Source organism: Ornithorhynchus anatinus, chromosome 7 (assembly GCF_004115215.2).
Source record: "Ornithorhynchus anatinus isolate Pmale09 chromosome 7, mOrnAna1.pri.v4, whole genome shotgun sequence".
Classification (NCBI taxonomy): Eukaryota; Metazoa; Chordata; class Mammalia; order Monotremata; family Ornithorhynchidae; genus Ornithorhynchus; species Ornithorhynchus anatinus.
In genome coordinates, this window is record NC_041734.1 from 70,302,200 (window position 1) to 70,317,638 (window position 15,439).

Sequence of the window (15,439 nt, forward strand, 5' to 3'; positions counted from 1 at the left end):
TAAATGGTATTTGTTCCTGCTGGCATTCCTACCACTGTTAGCTCCCCAAAGTCTGTATTTCTGGGGGTAGGGGCTGCTGTGCTCCCAGCAGAGGACTGAGCTTGAAGAAGCCAAGAGTAGTAACAAGAGGAGCAAATTCCCTTCTCATGTAGTCCAGCCGCTGTGGCTTGGCTTCTTCTGGAATCCCTAGACCTCTCACCTCATCGGAGCTCAGGGAGAAGTCACCTGGCTGTTCCAGAAGCTGCCACTGTCTCAATATTTATTTGTGGTAGTACCTGGGTGGCCTTCTACAGTATAAGCTTGTTGTGGGCAGGGAACATGTCTACTAACTCCATTATACTGTGCTCTCCCAGGCACTTAGTGAAGTTCCCTACACACAGTAAGTGCTCAAAAAATATGATTGATTGGTCGATTGGTAGCTCCAGGAATTGAAAACCTCTGCCTTAGCAAAAGCAGGGAAAGATCAGGGACCCAGAACCTCTGTCTCCTGGGTCCTCTGCTAGACTTGAGCTTACCTGTATGTGGTGGAGGAAGGGAGAGGAGGGAGTGGGAGAGGGCTAGGGACTGGTGTGCGATGACATACAACCTTCCAGGGCTTTGAATTCCTCTTGTGGATACTGCATCTGTCCCACTTGCCTGGGTGTCTAGCAGGTTCAGCCAAGGCTGGGCAGGGCTCTGAGAACTTAGGCCACTCATTGCCATAACCTCTGCCTACAATCCCTGATGACCCTTTCCAGTCCCCGCCTCCTCCGCAACCCAGTTTCCCACTCAGCAGTCCCAAGACCTCACTCTGCCCTGCAGCCAGCCAATTAATGGCAGTGTGAGGTCCTGAGGGCTTCAAACTTGAACCCAGGAGTCGTAGCACTCCTTTTCTAACCTCAACTCAGCATCCCGGTTCTCCTCCTCACCTTTCCCAAAGGCCCACCGCGGGATCATCATTGGATGATTCCCAAACTGGCCTTGTTGGGAAGCATGGGGACTTAAATAATAATAATAATAATAATATTTGTAAAGTGTCAAGCCCTGTTCTAAACACTGGAGTTGATACCAGATAATCAGGTTGGATACAGTCCTGTCCCACATGGGACTCACAGTTTAAGTAGGAGGGAAGGTAGTTATTGAATCCCCATTTTACAGTTGAGGAAACCGAGACACAGTGAAGTTAAGTGACTTGCCCAAGGTCATACAGCAGACCAGTGGCAGAACTGGGATTAAACACAGGTTCTCTGACTCCCAGGCCCATATTCTTTCCACTAGACCATGCTACTTCCCTAACAGCCTGAGGGCAGCCTGAAACTCTCCCAGATCCAAAATCCTGAAATATCCTTATAAATCCTGGGAGGTTTCAAAGAGCAGGGCAAAGTCTGTATCTTCCTCCCTCCCTTGGGAGGATGAGGAATACTGAGCTTACTGACATAATTTACTCTACTCCCTTTGGGTGATGGAAGGCAGGAGGAAAGAGAGGGCAATACATTCTGGCCTATTTAGCTTGGTCCTGACAACAACCACACAGTACCCACCCTTATTTCAAACTACCTCCTGTCTGTCCATTCTGCTGGACAACAGTGGCGAAAGACACCTCCCACAGTGGCCTCCTACCTCCACCATTTTTCTGGCACAAGTAGGGAAATCTCCAGACGTTCCCAAGGCCCACGGAGAAGCCGATCTGCGCCAGGATGTACTGTAGCTTGCTGTTCCAGGCGGGCCGGTCCTCTGTGTCCAAATCTTCCTCTGCACCCTTCTGTTTGTCCGGGGCTTCTCCTACACCATCCAGCACACCATGCTTGTAATCCACGGGCTCCTCGTGGGCCAGCAGGTCGGCCACTGACTGGGTGACCTGCTCATGGCTCTGCTCCCGCTGGGTCACTTTGCTATTCTTCGGCATCTGGCCTCTCTTGGGCCCTCCGGCCCCCCGTGACCACAAAGAAGATGGGATGGGAGTGGCCTTCAGTGCCTTTTCATGAAGGGAACCTGGAGGAAGGGGATGGTATAAGAAGTTAAAACAGTGTCCTTTTTTGGGGGGAGGGGGCTCACCCCTAGGACCCACAAAGGGACCACCCAAATAAGCTGCTTCTGAGGTCAGAGGAGTCTCCACCTGCCTAATTAGGAAGACTGGGGGGGGGGGGGCGGGGTGAGGGGGTGGTGGTTATAATAGCAATAATTGTGGTATTTATTAAGCACTTACTATACGATAAACACTATGCTAAGCACTGGGGGCACTGGGGTAGATGCACTGTATTATGCTGTCCCACATGATCCTCCTAGCCTAAGTGGGAGGGAGAAAAGATACCTTAACCACATTTTGTTAACTACGATAGAGCCCGTGCTCTATCATATGAAGAGAGCATGGGCTTGGAAGTCAGAAGGTCATGGGTTCTGATGTCGACTCCGCCACTTCTCTGCTTGGGTGGCCTTAGGCAAGTCACTTCACTTCTCTGGGCTTCATTTACCTCATATGTAAAATGAGGATTAAGACCGTGAGTGTCATGCAGGACAGGGACTACTGTGTCCAACCTGATTTGCTTGTATCCACCCTAGTGCTTAGTACAACTCCTGGTACATAGTAAGTGCTTAACAAATACCACATTTTACGAACAAGGGAACTGAGGCCCAGACATGTTAAGTGATTTGCCCAAGGTGTCTTAGCAGGCAAGTGGCAGATTCAGGATTAACTTTAACTCTCTCCTTAGGCCCCCTGTTCCTCCCCCTCCCCCATCTCTCACCCCCAATGATCTGGCCACCTATTTCCTCACGTAAATCAACACGATCAGGTCTGAGCTCCCCAAAGTCACCCCTCTGCCTCTTCCCTCCCCCCCCACCAACCCCCTCCCCTACTTTCCCATCCTTCCCTGCAATATCCTCAGAGGAGATCTCCTCTCTCCTCGCAAGTGCCAGCCCCTCCACCTGCGCCTCGGACCCCATTCCCTCTCACCTTATTAAAACCATCGCCCCTGCCCTCCTACCTTCCTTAACTTCTATTTTTAACCACTCGATCTCCAAGGGCTCCTTCCCCTCTGCCTTCAAACATGCCCACGTCTCCCCCATCCTAAAAAAACCCGCTCTTGACCCCACTTCCCCCTCCAGTTATCACCCTATCTCCCTACTACCCTTCCTTTCCAAAATCCTAGAACGAGTCGTCTACAATCGATGCTTAGAATTCCTTAACTCCCATTCTCTCCTAGACCCCCTCCGATCTGGCTTCCGTCCCCTCCACTCTACCAAGACTGCTCTCTCTAAGGTCACCCGTGACCTCCTTCTTGCCAAATCCAATGGCTCCTACTCCATTCTGATCCTCCTTGACCCTCTGCTGCCTTTGACACCGTCGACCATCCCCTCCTCCTCCATACCTTATCTCACCTTGGCTTCACGGACTCTGTCCTCTCCCGGTTCTCCTCTCACCTCTCTGGCCGGTCATTCTCGGTCTCCTTCACTGGAGCCTCCTCCCCCTCCCATCCTTTAACTGTTGGAGTTCCTCAAGGGTCAGTTCTTGGCCCTCTTCTGTTCTCCATTTACACTCACTCCCTCGGTGAACTCATTCGCTCGCACGGCTTTGACTACCATCTCTACGCAGATGACACGCAGATCTACATCTCCGCCCCTGTCCTCTCCCCCTCCCTTCGGGCTCGCATCTCCTCCTGCCTCCAGGACGTCTCCACCTGGATGTCGGCCCGCCACCTAAAACTCAACATGAGCAAGACTGAGCTCCTCATCTTCCCTCCCAAACCCGGTCCTCTCCCAGACTTCTCTATCACCGTCGATGGCACGACCATCCTTCCCGTCTCTCGGGCCCGCAATCTCGGTGTCATCCTTGACTCGTCTCTCTCGTTCACCCCACACATCCTATCCGTTACCGAGACCTGCCAGTTTCACCTCTACGATATCGCCAAGATCTGCCCTTTCCTCTCCACCCAAACGGCTACCTTACTGTTACGGGCTCTCATTATATCCCGGCTAGACTACTGTGTCAGCCTTCTCTCTGACCTCCCTTCCTCCTCTCTCGCCCCGCTCCAGTCTATTCTTCACTCCGCTGCCCGGCTCATCTTCCTGCAGAAACGATCTGGGCATGTCACTCCCCTTCTTAAACAACTCCAGTGGTTGCCTATCGACCTCCGCTCCAAACAAAAACTCCTCACTCTAGGCTTCAAGGCTCTCCATCACCTTGCCCCTTCCTACCTCTCCTCCCTTCTCTCTTTCTACCACCCACCCCGCACGCTCCGCTCCTCCGCCACCCACCTCCTCACCGTCCCTCGGTCTCGCCTATCCCGCCGTTGACCCCCGGGTCGCGTCCTCCCGCGGTCCTGGAACGCCCTCCCTCCTCACCTCCGCCAAACTGATTCTCTTTCCCTCTTCAAAACCCTACTTAAAACTCACCTCCTCCAAGAGGCGTTCCCAGACTGAGCTCCTCTTCTCCCTCTACTCCCTCTGCCATCCCCCCTTTACCTCTCCGCAGCTAAACCCTCTTTTTCCCCTTTTCCCTCTGCTCCTCCACCTCTCCCTTCCCATCCCCACAGCACTGTATTCGTCCGCTCAACTGTATATATTTTCGTTACCCTATTTATTTTGTTAATGAATTGTACATCGCCTCGATTCTATTTAGTTGCCATTGTTTTTACGAGATGTTCTTCCCCTCGACTCTATTTATTGCCATTGTAATCGTCCCCCGATTAGACTGTAAGCCCGTCAAACGGCAGGGACTGTCTCTATCTGTTGCCGACTTGTTCATCCCAAGTGCTTAGTACAGTGCTCTGCACATAGTAAGCGCTCAATAAATACTATTGAATGAATGAATGATTAGAACCCAGGTCTCCTGACTACCAAGCCCATGCCCTTTCCATTAGGAAACTCACCCTGTTTTTCCAGGGGTCCCATCCTCAAGGCCGGAGGAGGGTTGGTGAGGGGAAGGGAGCCACACTGAGCCATCTGTAACTTTTGGAAAAACCAGACTGAGCTCCTAGGAAACACAAATCTTGGCATCCAGACCTCTGGCTGGTGTCTTGCTCCTGGGTGGATTTTCCCACGTCAGGTGTTAGTAAGTCAGTCAATCGTACTTATTGAATGCTTACCGTATGCAGAGCACCATAGGAAGTGCTTGGGAGAGTACAGTGTAACAATATAACAGACACATTCCCTGCCCTCAGTGAGTTTACAGGCTAGAGAGGAAATAGCTATTAATATAAATAAATGAAATTACAGATATGGACATTAGTGCTGTGGGGTTGGGAGCAGGGATGAATAAAGGGAGCAAGTCAGGATGACCCAGAAGGGAGTGGAAGAAGGGGAAAGGAGGGCTTACTCAGGGAAGGCCTCTTGGAGAAGTTATGCCTTCAACTGAGTCCCCACAAGTGCCACCATAACTCTCAGCCTGGTTGGCGTTCCCGCCCATTAAACCCAAAATGCCCTCCCCGTGCAAACATTTAAGGTGGAAGGTCAACCCCAAAAGAGTTGTGAGCTATCCAGGGGCCGAGGGGGAGACACACAGGCAGAGAGGAGGGGAGGGGGCCCCAGTGTCTTGGGTTTTGAAAGGTGCCCAGGCAGATAATAACTGGAATTTGTTAAGCACTCACTATGTGCCAAGCCCTGCACTAACTACTGGAGTTGACACAGATAACTAGTCAGACACAGTTCCTGTCTCACCCAAGTCCACTCTTACTCTAACTTCCATGGCTCAAGGGACTCACCCATCTTGAACTGACCAGGCACATATGCCCATGAAAAGCCCCAAGGCAAAGCCCAACTACCCTCCAATGCTAACTTCCTCGCCGCCGGAGGGCCAAGCCCAGGGCTGCTCCAAGCTCCGACATCTGAGCAGGGAACCAAGCACGGCTGCTTTGCTCCTTGCCAGCAGATTCCAGGGTTATTCCTCCTTGCTGACACTATCAGATGGAAGACTACATCCCAGAGAGCTGGTTCTTACCATGCAGATAGTATCTACACACGAGCTGCTAGCTGTTACCTCCCCCTCCCCCGCAGCTTCCTCCTCTCCTCCTTTATCTCTCACTCTTTGCTACTTCTTTTTTTTAAGGGATACTTTAAAGGAACCCCAACCTTTTGCTGTGTTCCAAAGCATCTCCTAATTACAAGGACTGGAAGGATTTGGAGAACAGCTTGGGAACCATTCCACCCTCTTTCCAGGGAGAGAGATTACTCATCTGTGTAATTACATTAGCACAGCAACGGCCTCTGAAACGGCCAGGTTTCCGTCAGTTCTGCCGTCTGCGTATCACCTGGTGATTTCAAGGCAGAGAGGTGGGATTGTACATGGGGACAGAGACCCCCAACCCTTAGGAGCTGCAGACCGTTTCCTGTCCATGGTAATAACTGTGATATTTGTTAAGCCCTTATTATGTGATAGGCACTTCACGAGCGCTGGGACTCACACGTGGGATTCACAGTCTCAAACTCTATTTTACAGATGAGGTAACTGAGGCACAGAGAAGTGAGGTGACTTGCCCAAGGTCACACAGCAGACAAGTGGCGGAGTCGGGATTAGAACCCATGACCTTCTGAATCCCGTGCTCTATCCGTTGTGCCATGCTGCTTCTCTGCTGGTCACTCCCAAACTTCCTTGTTGACTTCTGCAAGCACCCGGAGAACATGAGTGGGTGGCAGGAAGAGCCCTGGTGTGCTGGCTTGGGCTTGGGTCTTGAGTGACTCATAGGGGTCAGTCAGGTCTCAGGAAGACTGATCAATTACTGACTTGCATTCTGAGGTCTCTGCTCCCCTTGGGATTAAGGAGGGCTTTGAGGTTCTAGGAACCTGAGCAAAATGACCCTGAATGCCCTCTGTCCAAAGTGTTCTAGGGCTGGACCTCACGATGCCATCTCAGCTGGTAGCTGATGCCATCGGAGGGAGGCAGAGTGACCTTGGACAAGTCGTTTAACTTCTCTGGGCCTCAATTTCCTCATAAAATGAGAATTAAATACCTGTTCTCTCTCCCCCTTAGATGGTGAGCCCGGTAGATCAGAGACTCCGATCTGATTGAACTGAATCTAACCCAACACTCTGTACAGTGCTTGGTAAAGAGTGCGTGCTTAACAAACACCACAATTATTATCATTATCATTATTATTATTACTAATCTCTACAATGCAGCCTCCAAAATTCCCTCCCAGGAAGGTGCTACTTCACCTCAGGGTGGTAGGCCTCAGCTTTTATTCCTTCTTTAATGGTATTTCTTAAGCACTTAGTTTGTACCAAGCGCTGGAGTAGTTACAAGCTAATCAGGTTGGACACAGTTCATGTCCCAAATAAGGCTCATAGTCTCAGTCCCCATTTTACAGTTGATGATGATGATGGTATCTGTTAAGTGCTTACTATGTGTCAAGCACTGTTCTAAGCACTGGGATAGATACAGTCTAATCAGGTTGGACACAGTCTATGTCCCATGTGAGGCTCAATGTCTAAGTCCCCATTTTACAGATGAGGTATCTGAGGCATAGAGAGGAGAAGTGACTTGCGCTAGGTCACATTGCAGGCTCCCAGGCCTATGCGCTATCCATTAGGCAACACTGCTTCTTTTATAATTCTCTTCACTCTATTATTTTATCTCTACTTCCTTCTCCTCCCCTTTCCCTTCATCATGCCTTACTCCTTGCCCCCTCAGGGGACTCCTGCTCCTCATGGTTTCTGCTTTCTTCCATTCCCCAGGGTGGGGTTGAGAGAGCAGTATTGATTCCTCAAGGCCGATCCTACAAAAGGTCCTTCCCCAAGCCCCCTCCCTGCAGCCTTGGAGGTCTCCCATCCCCTGCCCCACCCTGGCAGAGAGTAGGGTGGAATCTCCTGGGCTTAATCATCTCTAAACCCCATCTCTGTGGCAACCAGAATTAGGCTCCCTCCCACCACGCCTCCACCCCTTCCACCCCATGTTCAGAGAGTCCCTGCCCAGGGGCAACCTACCCAGAGAAACACAAAACATGTGTGTAGCAGTGGGCTCGCAGAGAGCAAGACACAGGCACCACCCTGTCCTCCTGGCCCACACTGCTGCTTTTCAACCCAAGCCGGGAGCAAGGTCATACGGCCTCCCGAGATATCAATCACTGGCCCATCCTGGCCTGCCGGGCCCTCCTCTGCTACTTGGTCTGCAGGGCGATTCAGTCAGAACAATCTGCAATTCATTAGGACTGATTTACTATTCATTACCAGACAACTGGAGAAAATCAAGGGGGATTCCAGCCAGTCTGCAGTGTTTATCTTGATCCTGAACAACTGGAGAGACCGTTTTCCTGCTGAAAAACCCCGAGGGAGCGGCAGTTTGCCTACCGAGGGAGCCTTGGTGGGCTTCCGTCTGGGGTATTTCTGGGTTGAAAGCAATTGGGACTCAAGCGAATGCAGTTCTGCTTAGCCTTTAAAGTATCGTGTGCAGCATTAAGTGTCATTACAGCAACCACAGAGTACGAACTGGAGGCCCAACTATTTCCTTCTTCCTGTGAGGTGCCTGTTTAGAGGTAGTATGCCCGCATTCTGAGCGAGTGAGCGCTCGTCCCATCAGACTGCGAAGGCAGAGCAGATTAACCAAGCGGCATATTCTGCCCTCAGGGAGCTGAAAAGACTCCACCCAGAACCTTAAGCCCTCTACTGAAGGCGTTCTTTCTCCTTGTGGTTCAGCTTCAGCAGAGAGCGCAAGGACAGGATTGGGCTACTCCTGGGGGCTACTGAGTCGGTGTCCAAAAGAGGAGGTAGGAAGCTGTCGAGCCATCCCAATCTCCTTCCCCGTTGACCCCACCACGGGCCGCTGGAAGTCCTGGCCCAGAGGTCTCAACTCAGGGGCCCAGTGCCATCACCTTGACCTGCTGGGCAGGGGTCATCCAATCCTGGCCTGAGAGGATCCTACCTCTCAGAAAAAGCACCAGAGACAGGGCATGGTCAGAGATTTTCCCTGTGGATTCCCCTTTCTCTGGGTGAGTTTGTTTACCCCAGTTCCTGTGAGCTCCACATGGAATAGGGACTGTGTCCAACCCTATTAGCTTGTATCTACCCCAACACTTGGAACAGTGCTTGACATAGTAAGCACTTAAATATCATCATTCCTACTTGAATCGGAGACCCAGCCTCACTCTTGCAAGATCATAGCAGATCCAACCATTTTCTCCAAAGGCAGCCCCAGGACCGCAAGGGACACTGAGGTGATGGTGATCCTCTAGGCGACAGGGAGCCGGGATGTCCTGAGTCTCTGTCCTCACTACCCCTCTCCTAAAGGTGGGGAGAGAAGGCCTTGGCCCACCTCTTGCCTGTACTCAACATTTTGCCCCTGACATTCTACCCAAACTGCTTTGCAAACTCTTAGGATCCTCCTCCCTCAGGTCTGGAATTGACTACCCCTCACTTTGACTGACTCATACTGAGTTCTGCAGCCCGAATCCTGCCTGATCTGGAAGCAAGGGAAATCTAAATTTACACTGCAATCACCTAGACCTCACCCTCCATTTTAAAATTCACCCTCTCTAGTAAGCCAAGGAGGTCCTAGAGCTGACTGCCTCCTGGCAAGTCTCTAGACTATAAGCTGGTTATGGGCAGGGAACATCCTACCAACTCTGTTATATTGGTCTCTCCCAACTGCTAAGTATACTGCTCCGCACCCAGTAAGTGCTCAATAAATACGATTGACTGACTGATTGATTTCTCCACACCACTCAGATTATCTGGTCCCAGGACAGCCAAGTCACCTTTGGGTTCCTTTTCCACTCCCAGTGTCCTGTGGGATCTACTGAGCGTTACTGTGTACTAAGAACCATGTACTAAGTACTAAGTGCTTGGGAGAGTTCAACAGAGTTTGTAGTGTCACTACAGGAGGAACTGAGGAAAGACGTGGGTCTCTGCAGTCCGGCTCCTCCTTGAAGGATCCAGAATACTGGTTTTCGGTCCTCTATCATCAAAGCCTCTCTGGGCACCCCATTAGCCAGGCTACTGCCCTACCACCCAGCCACTTCTGCTCTCATGCCATGAAGGTGAACCCCTCCCACACCAAGTCCACCACCCCCAAACCCTGCAGATTGACGAACCCCACTGCCTTTGGAAAAGCCAATCAATCAATTGCATTTATTGAGCACTTACTGCATGCAGAGCACTGTACTAAACACTTGGGAGACTACACTAAAACAGGGTTGGTAGACATGTTGCCTGCCCACAATGAGCTTACACTTTCCCTAATGCCTGAGGTCAAAGACCAGCAGCAGAAAGGCATCACTTCACTCTTCTGGAGAGGGTCACACTGACCAGTGCAACAGATCCTTTAAGGGTCACTGACACTGTATTGTACTCGAGAAGCAGCATTGCTTAGTGGATGGAGCACGGGCCTGGGAGTCAGAGAGACCTGGATCCTAATCCCAGCTTTGCCACGTGCCTGCTGCATGACCTTGGGCAAATCACTTAACTTCTCTGTGCCTCAGTTATCTCATCTGTAAATGGAGATAAAGGGTGTGAGCCCCATGTGGGACAGAGACTGTGATCAACCTAACTTGTATCTATCCCAGAGCTTAGAACAGTGCTTGGCACATAGTAAGCACTTAAGTACTATTATTATTATTAGGATAGCAAAGAGGTACAGCAGAGCCTCGGGTTGTCAGTGCGATGAGGAGAAAGGAGGAAAAAAAATCTCTACAGATCTCTTCAGTGAATGAAGCTCTCTTCGAAGCAGGGGAACTCTCCCCTCCAGTCACTGACCAAGAACTTAAACAACATCCAACTTGGAGTCTGCCTTGCCTGCAGGAAAGGGGTGAGGAAGCCAAGGGACCTGGATGGATACACTCTTTGACAGCAAGCTCTTCTGCCTCTCCCTCTGCAGGTGTTGGGCCCTGAACCACACTGCTCCCCGCCCATGACCTTCAGCAGGGTCGTCTTCTCCAGCCTGCCCAGCCGCATTTGAACCCTGGCCCTATTGCGGCTGGGGCCAGCCACGAGAGGCTCACCTGGATAAAGATAATGATGATAATGATAATAATGATAATAATAATAATAGCTGTGGTATTTGTTAAGTTCTTACTATGTGCCAGGCTAAGCGCTGGGGCGGATACAAGCAAATCAGGTTGGACACAGCTTCTATCCCATGTGGGGCTCACAGTCTTCTACAGATGAGGTCACTGAGGCACAGAGAAGTGAAGTGACTTGCCCAAGGTCACCCAGCAGACAAGTGACAGAGTCAGGATTAGAACCCATGACCTTCTGACTCCCAGGCCCATGCTCTATCCACTACACCATGCTGTTTCTCAGGCAATCCCTTAGCAGACCTGACCGGAACTCCCAGGAGCAGGTTGCAAGTTTTAAGATGCAGTTCAAGGACAAACCAAATGGGACCGGGAAAGGAGAGAAGGGGGGAAAGGAAGTGCCCGGTTCCTGCATGGTCACTTAGCAACCGAGGCTCCGCCCAGCCCCCAAATAGCACACTGAAGAGGAGCAAGAACAGAGCAGTGAGTTTTCTTAAGGGGGGGAAAAATAATGAGGCACAGAGTCAGAGAGATAAAAATATCTCCTGGCAAAGTGCTGATCTGACAGCAGTGACTAGAGTGCTCTCGTTAGACAAGCACTGTGGCCTAGTAATAATAATAATGGTATTTGTTAAGCATTTACTATGTGCAAAGCACTGTTCTAAGCACTGGGGGGGATACAAGGTGATCAGGTTGTCCCACATAGGGCTCACAGACTTAATCCTCGTTTTACAGATGAGGTAACTGAGGCACAGAGAAGTTAAGTGACTTGCCCAAAGTCACACAGCTGACAAGCAGCAGAGTCAGAATTAGAACCCATGACCTCTGACTCCCAAGCTCCTCCTCACTGAGCCACTCTGCTTCTGTGGAAAGAGCACAGGTCTGAGAGCAAAAAGATTTGGGTTCTCATCCCAGCTCTGCCATCTTCCTGTATGTGACCTTGGACAAGCCACTCATCACCTTTGGGCCTCCGGTTCCTCATCTGTAAAATGAGGATTAAATATCTGTTCTCTGTTCCATTTAAACTATGAGCCCCATGTGGGAGAGGGGCTGTGACCAACCTGATTATCTTGCCTCTACCCCAGTGCTTGGCACAGAGTAAGCACTTCCAAGTACCACTATTATGTACAGATCATTAAATTACATGTTATAAATTATTTATTTATATTAATGCCTATTTCACCCCTAGGTTATAAGCTCATTATAGGCAGAGAACATGTGCACTAATTCTGTTGTATTGTATTCTTCCAAGCACCTAGTACAGTACTCTGCACATAGTAAGTGCTCAATATTCATTCATTCGTATTTATTGGGGACTTATTTTGGGCAGAGCACTGTACTCAGCACTTGGGAGGGTGCAATATAACAATAAGCAGACCCATTCCCAATAAATACCATTGATTGGTCAATGATTGATCATTCGGGTGAAAGGAGGAGGAACTCATGCAGTAAGTTGTCAAAGACGTTTGTTGGTGGATGCTGTGTTTTTGCTCCTGGGGTCTCTCAATGCTGGCTCCCAGCTAGGTTTTGGCCTCCAAGCCTCTCCCACGAAAAGAATCCATTTCACATTGAGGAAAATTCACCCAGGGTGGCCTCTATCAGCGCTGATAAAGTCAGGCAGCCCACTGGGACAAGGTGCCAACCTTTTATAAAGGGCGCTGCGCAATTCACAGGCTCCAATTCCACGGACGGGCTCAGCCTAGAGTCTCCCTTGGGCCATGTGGTTTAGACACAATGTGGTGAGTTGAGAGAGAAGAAAATTCAAAGTTCTATTTTGGCAGGGGAAGAAAACCAGACTCATGTGGACTTGTGTCCACTAACAAAACCCAGAGCCCAGGGTTCAGTATACCCTCCTAATACAACTCAGGAGCAAAACAGGATTCCTGAGTCCAGCTCTTCCCCCAGAGAAGATCACAACCCCTTCCAGGAGCCTGGCCCTGAAGGATAAGAGTAGAGTTACAGGCCTCCCAATTTTTGTGTTCTTTGGGCATCTTTCTCAAGTTTCTGTTTCTCTGCTTCCTAATCTGTGCCTCTTACCTTTCATGAAATCTTCATTTCTTCTCAGGTCCTAATTCCCCCCATCCCAGAGCCCAGAGAGCCTCTCTTTCCTACCCCAGGGGTTCTAGACCCCACATTTCAGGGAGGGCCACTACCCCAGAGGACATAGTCCTGACTGAAAGCCAAGGATCCTGGGTTCCTGGCTCCACTGATTGTGTATCCAAATCACAATCAGGCAGCAGCTTCACCACCACCTTGGGAGATTATCAATCAAACAATCATATTTATTGTGCAACGACTATACAATAAGCATTTGGGAGAGTACAATACAACAAAGTTGATAGATACGAAGATTAAACACTTTGGAAGCCTCTGGAGGAAGGTGCAGCCTGGGTCTACAACGTTACTGCCCAGGAGGTGCCGGGCAAGTTGGGTGAGAGAGATGGTGGTGGGAGGCAAGAAAACAACATGAAAATAAACAGGGTCTCAGAGCAATCTGGAAAGGAACAGAGAGAACTAGGTCTGAGAGACACAAATGTCCTCTCCATTTTACTGCCTTTGAGTTTGGTTTTTCTTCTCATCTGGCACAGAAATCTCTGCTGCTGACAGATGGATCTTCTCTGTGTTCATTTACCTCATTCTTCAGCCTGACCCTCCTTAAATCCTTCATTTTCTTTATTTTCTATGAGTGGCCAACCCAGAGGGTGTCCACTTCACTGAGTTACACACTGGGCTACTGAAGAACCCTTGAAGGAGTATTTATCAAACATTATTAATTACAGCCATCTTGGGCCTCCTTTTTTTGCACCAACGAAAAAACTTTTCGTTTCTTTTCTCATCAGTGTGCCCTAAAAGGAAAAGGTCAAGGGTTGGGGAGTCGGAGGAGAAAGATGAGGGGAGCATGCCTATTTTACTTTAGGAGAAACAGGATCAGAGCATCCAAATGCCATATTTAGCCAAGCCCCTTTAGTGTGTCAGGGTCAGGCCCCAGATCTCTCTGAATCCTGTATTCTTCACTAGATCATCATCCTCAAGGGTTCTTATTGAATTTTGGAACTATCTTGCAAGAGTCTTTCAAGGGTGAAGATCTTACAATTTCAAAATCGCCAATCTGTCAACATTTTCCTGTTTTCTGAAGTACTTCAAGGCCACTTCCTCTGAGAAGTTCTCCCTGATTAGTCCCACTCATTCTCCTACCTTCAACTTTCTCTTTTCATGATTGCGCCTATTTGTTTTTATTTACGTAGGCTGTCTTTCTGTCCTGTCTCTCCAATCAGTCTGCAAGCCTACTCTAAGCTGTAAACCCACTGTGGGCAGGGAACGTCTCTACCAACTGTGTTGTATTGTGCTTTCCCAAGCGCTTAGTACAGTGTTTTGAATAACATAGATGCTCAATAAATACCATTGATTGATTGAGTGCAGTTCGTGACCGGGTTAGCACGGCTTAGTGAAAAGAGCACGGGCTTAGGAGTCAGAGGTCTTGGGTCCTAATCCCGGCTCTGCCACTTGTGAGCGGTGTGACCTTGGGCAAGTCACTTCATTTCTCTGTGCCTCAGTTCCTTCATCTGTAAATTAGGAATGAAGACTGTGAACCCCACGTGAGACAACCTGATTTCCTTGTATCTACCCCAGCGCTTAAGACAGTGCTTGACACAAAGTTAAACGATTAACAAATACTAACATTATTATTATTATTATTCTCTGACATGGAACCCAAGGCAATACCCAGAGAGCTCAAGAGAGAGGAGGATGTTACTTCAGAACCGTGGATAGCGCTCTGGATTTATTAATTTTTTAGCAAGGGAAGGCGGGGGTTGATTGAAAGACACTGGAGGAGGAGGTGTCGTACGGGAGAAAGGATGTAGCTGAAACTCTCACCTAGTGTATTCCCCTTCATCCTAGCCCACAGTCCGAAGGAGAAATGTCATTTTCCCTACTGACATGCGATCGCATGTGCACACATTCACACACGCACGCACGCACACCAGTGCCCTGTACAGATTGAAAATCCCGTGGCAAACAGTTTTCCCAGAGACCTCTCTGGCATGGTTTTTAAATCTTTGCATCCTTGGGGTTTTCAAATGAACAAGAAATGTCAGTGGCAGAACCACTAGAGGCCGATAAATAAATTCCACTTTTCAGATGGAAAGTTGGTCCGGCAGAGGCAGCATGGTGTAGTGGATAGAGTACGGGCCTGGGAAACAGAAGGTCACGGGTTCTAATCTCAGCTCCACCACTTGCCTGCTGTGTGGCCTTAAGGCAAGTCAGCGCACTTCTCTGGGCCTCAGTTACCTCATCTGTAAAATGGGGATTGAGGCTGTGAGCCCCACGGGTTAGGGACTGCATCCAACCCAATTCGCTTGTAACCACCCCAGAATTTAGTACAGTGCCTGGCGCTCAGTAAGTGCTTAACAAATACCAGAATTATTATTATTAAGTAACTGAAGTGTAAAATCCAGAGGAAAGCAAATTAAATTATTAACTAGAAATAATAGAATGGATTAAATAAGTAGCAACTTCTT

The 15,439-nt window shown here is 49.5% G+C and overlaps 1 protein-coding gene across 3 annotated transcripts in view; it reads right to left on the reverse strand.

The window, feature by feature from the left end:
- SLC6A17 (solute carrier family 6 member 17) overlaps nucleotides 1–15,439 on the reverse strand; it is a 37,596-nt gene that overhangs the window by 16,402 nt on the left and 5,755 nt on the right. For all 3 annotated transcript variants that reach the window (XM_029069157.2, XM_029069159.2, XM_029069158.1), the window contains exon 2: nucleotides 1,600–1,971. In XM_029069157.2, the coding sequence (XP_028924990.1) occupies nucleotides 1,600–1,885 (286 nt within the window). In that variant the 5' untranslated portion in view covers nucleotides 1,886–1,971. The remainder of the gene's footprint in view (nucleotides 1–1,599; nucleotides 1,972–15,439) is intronic.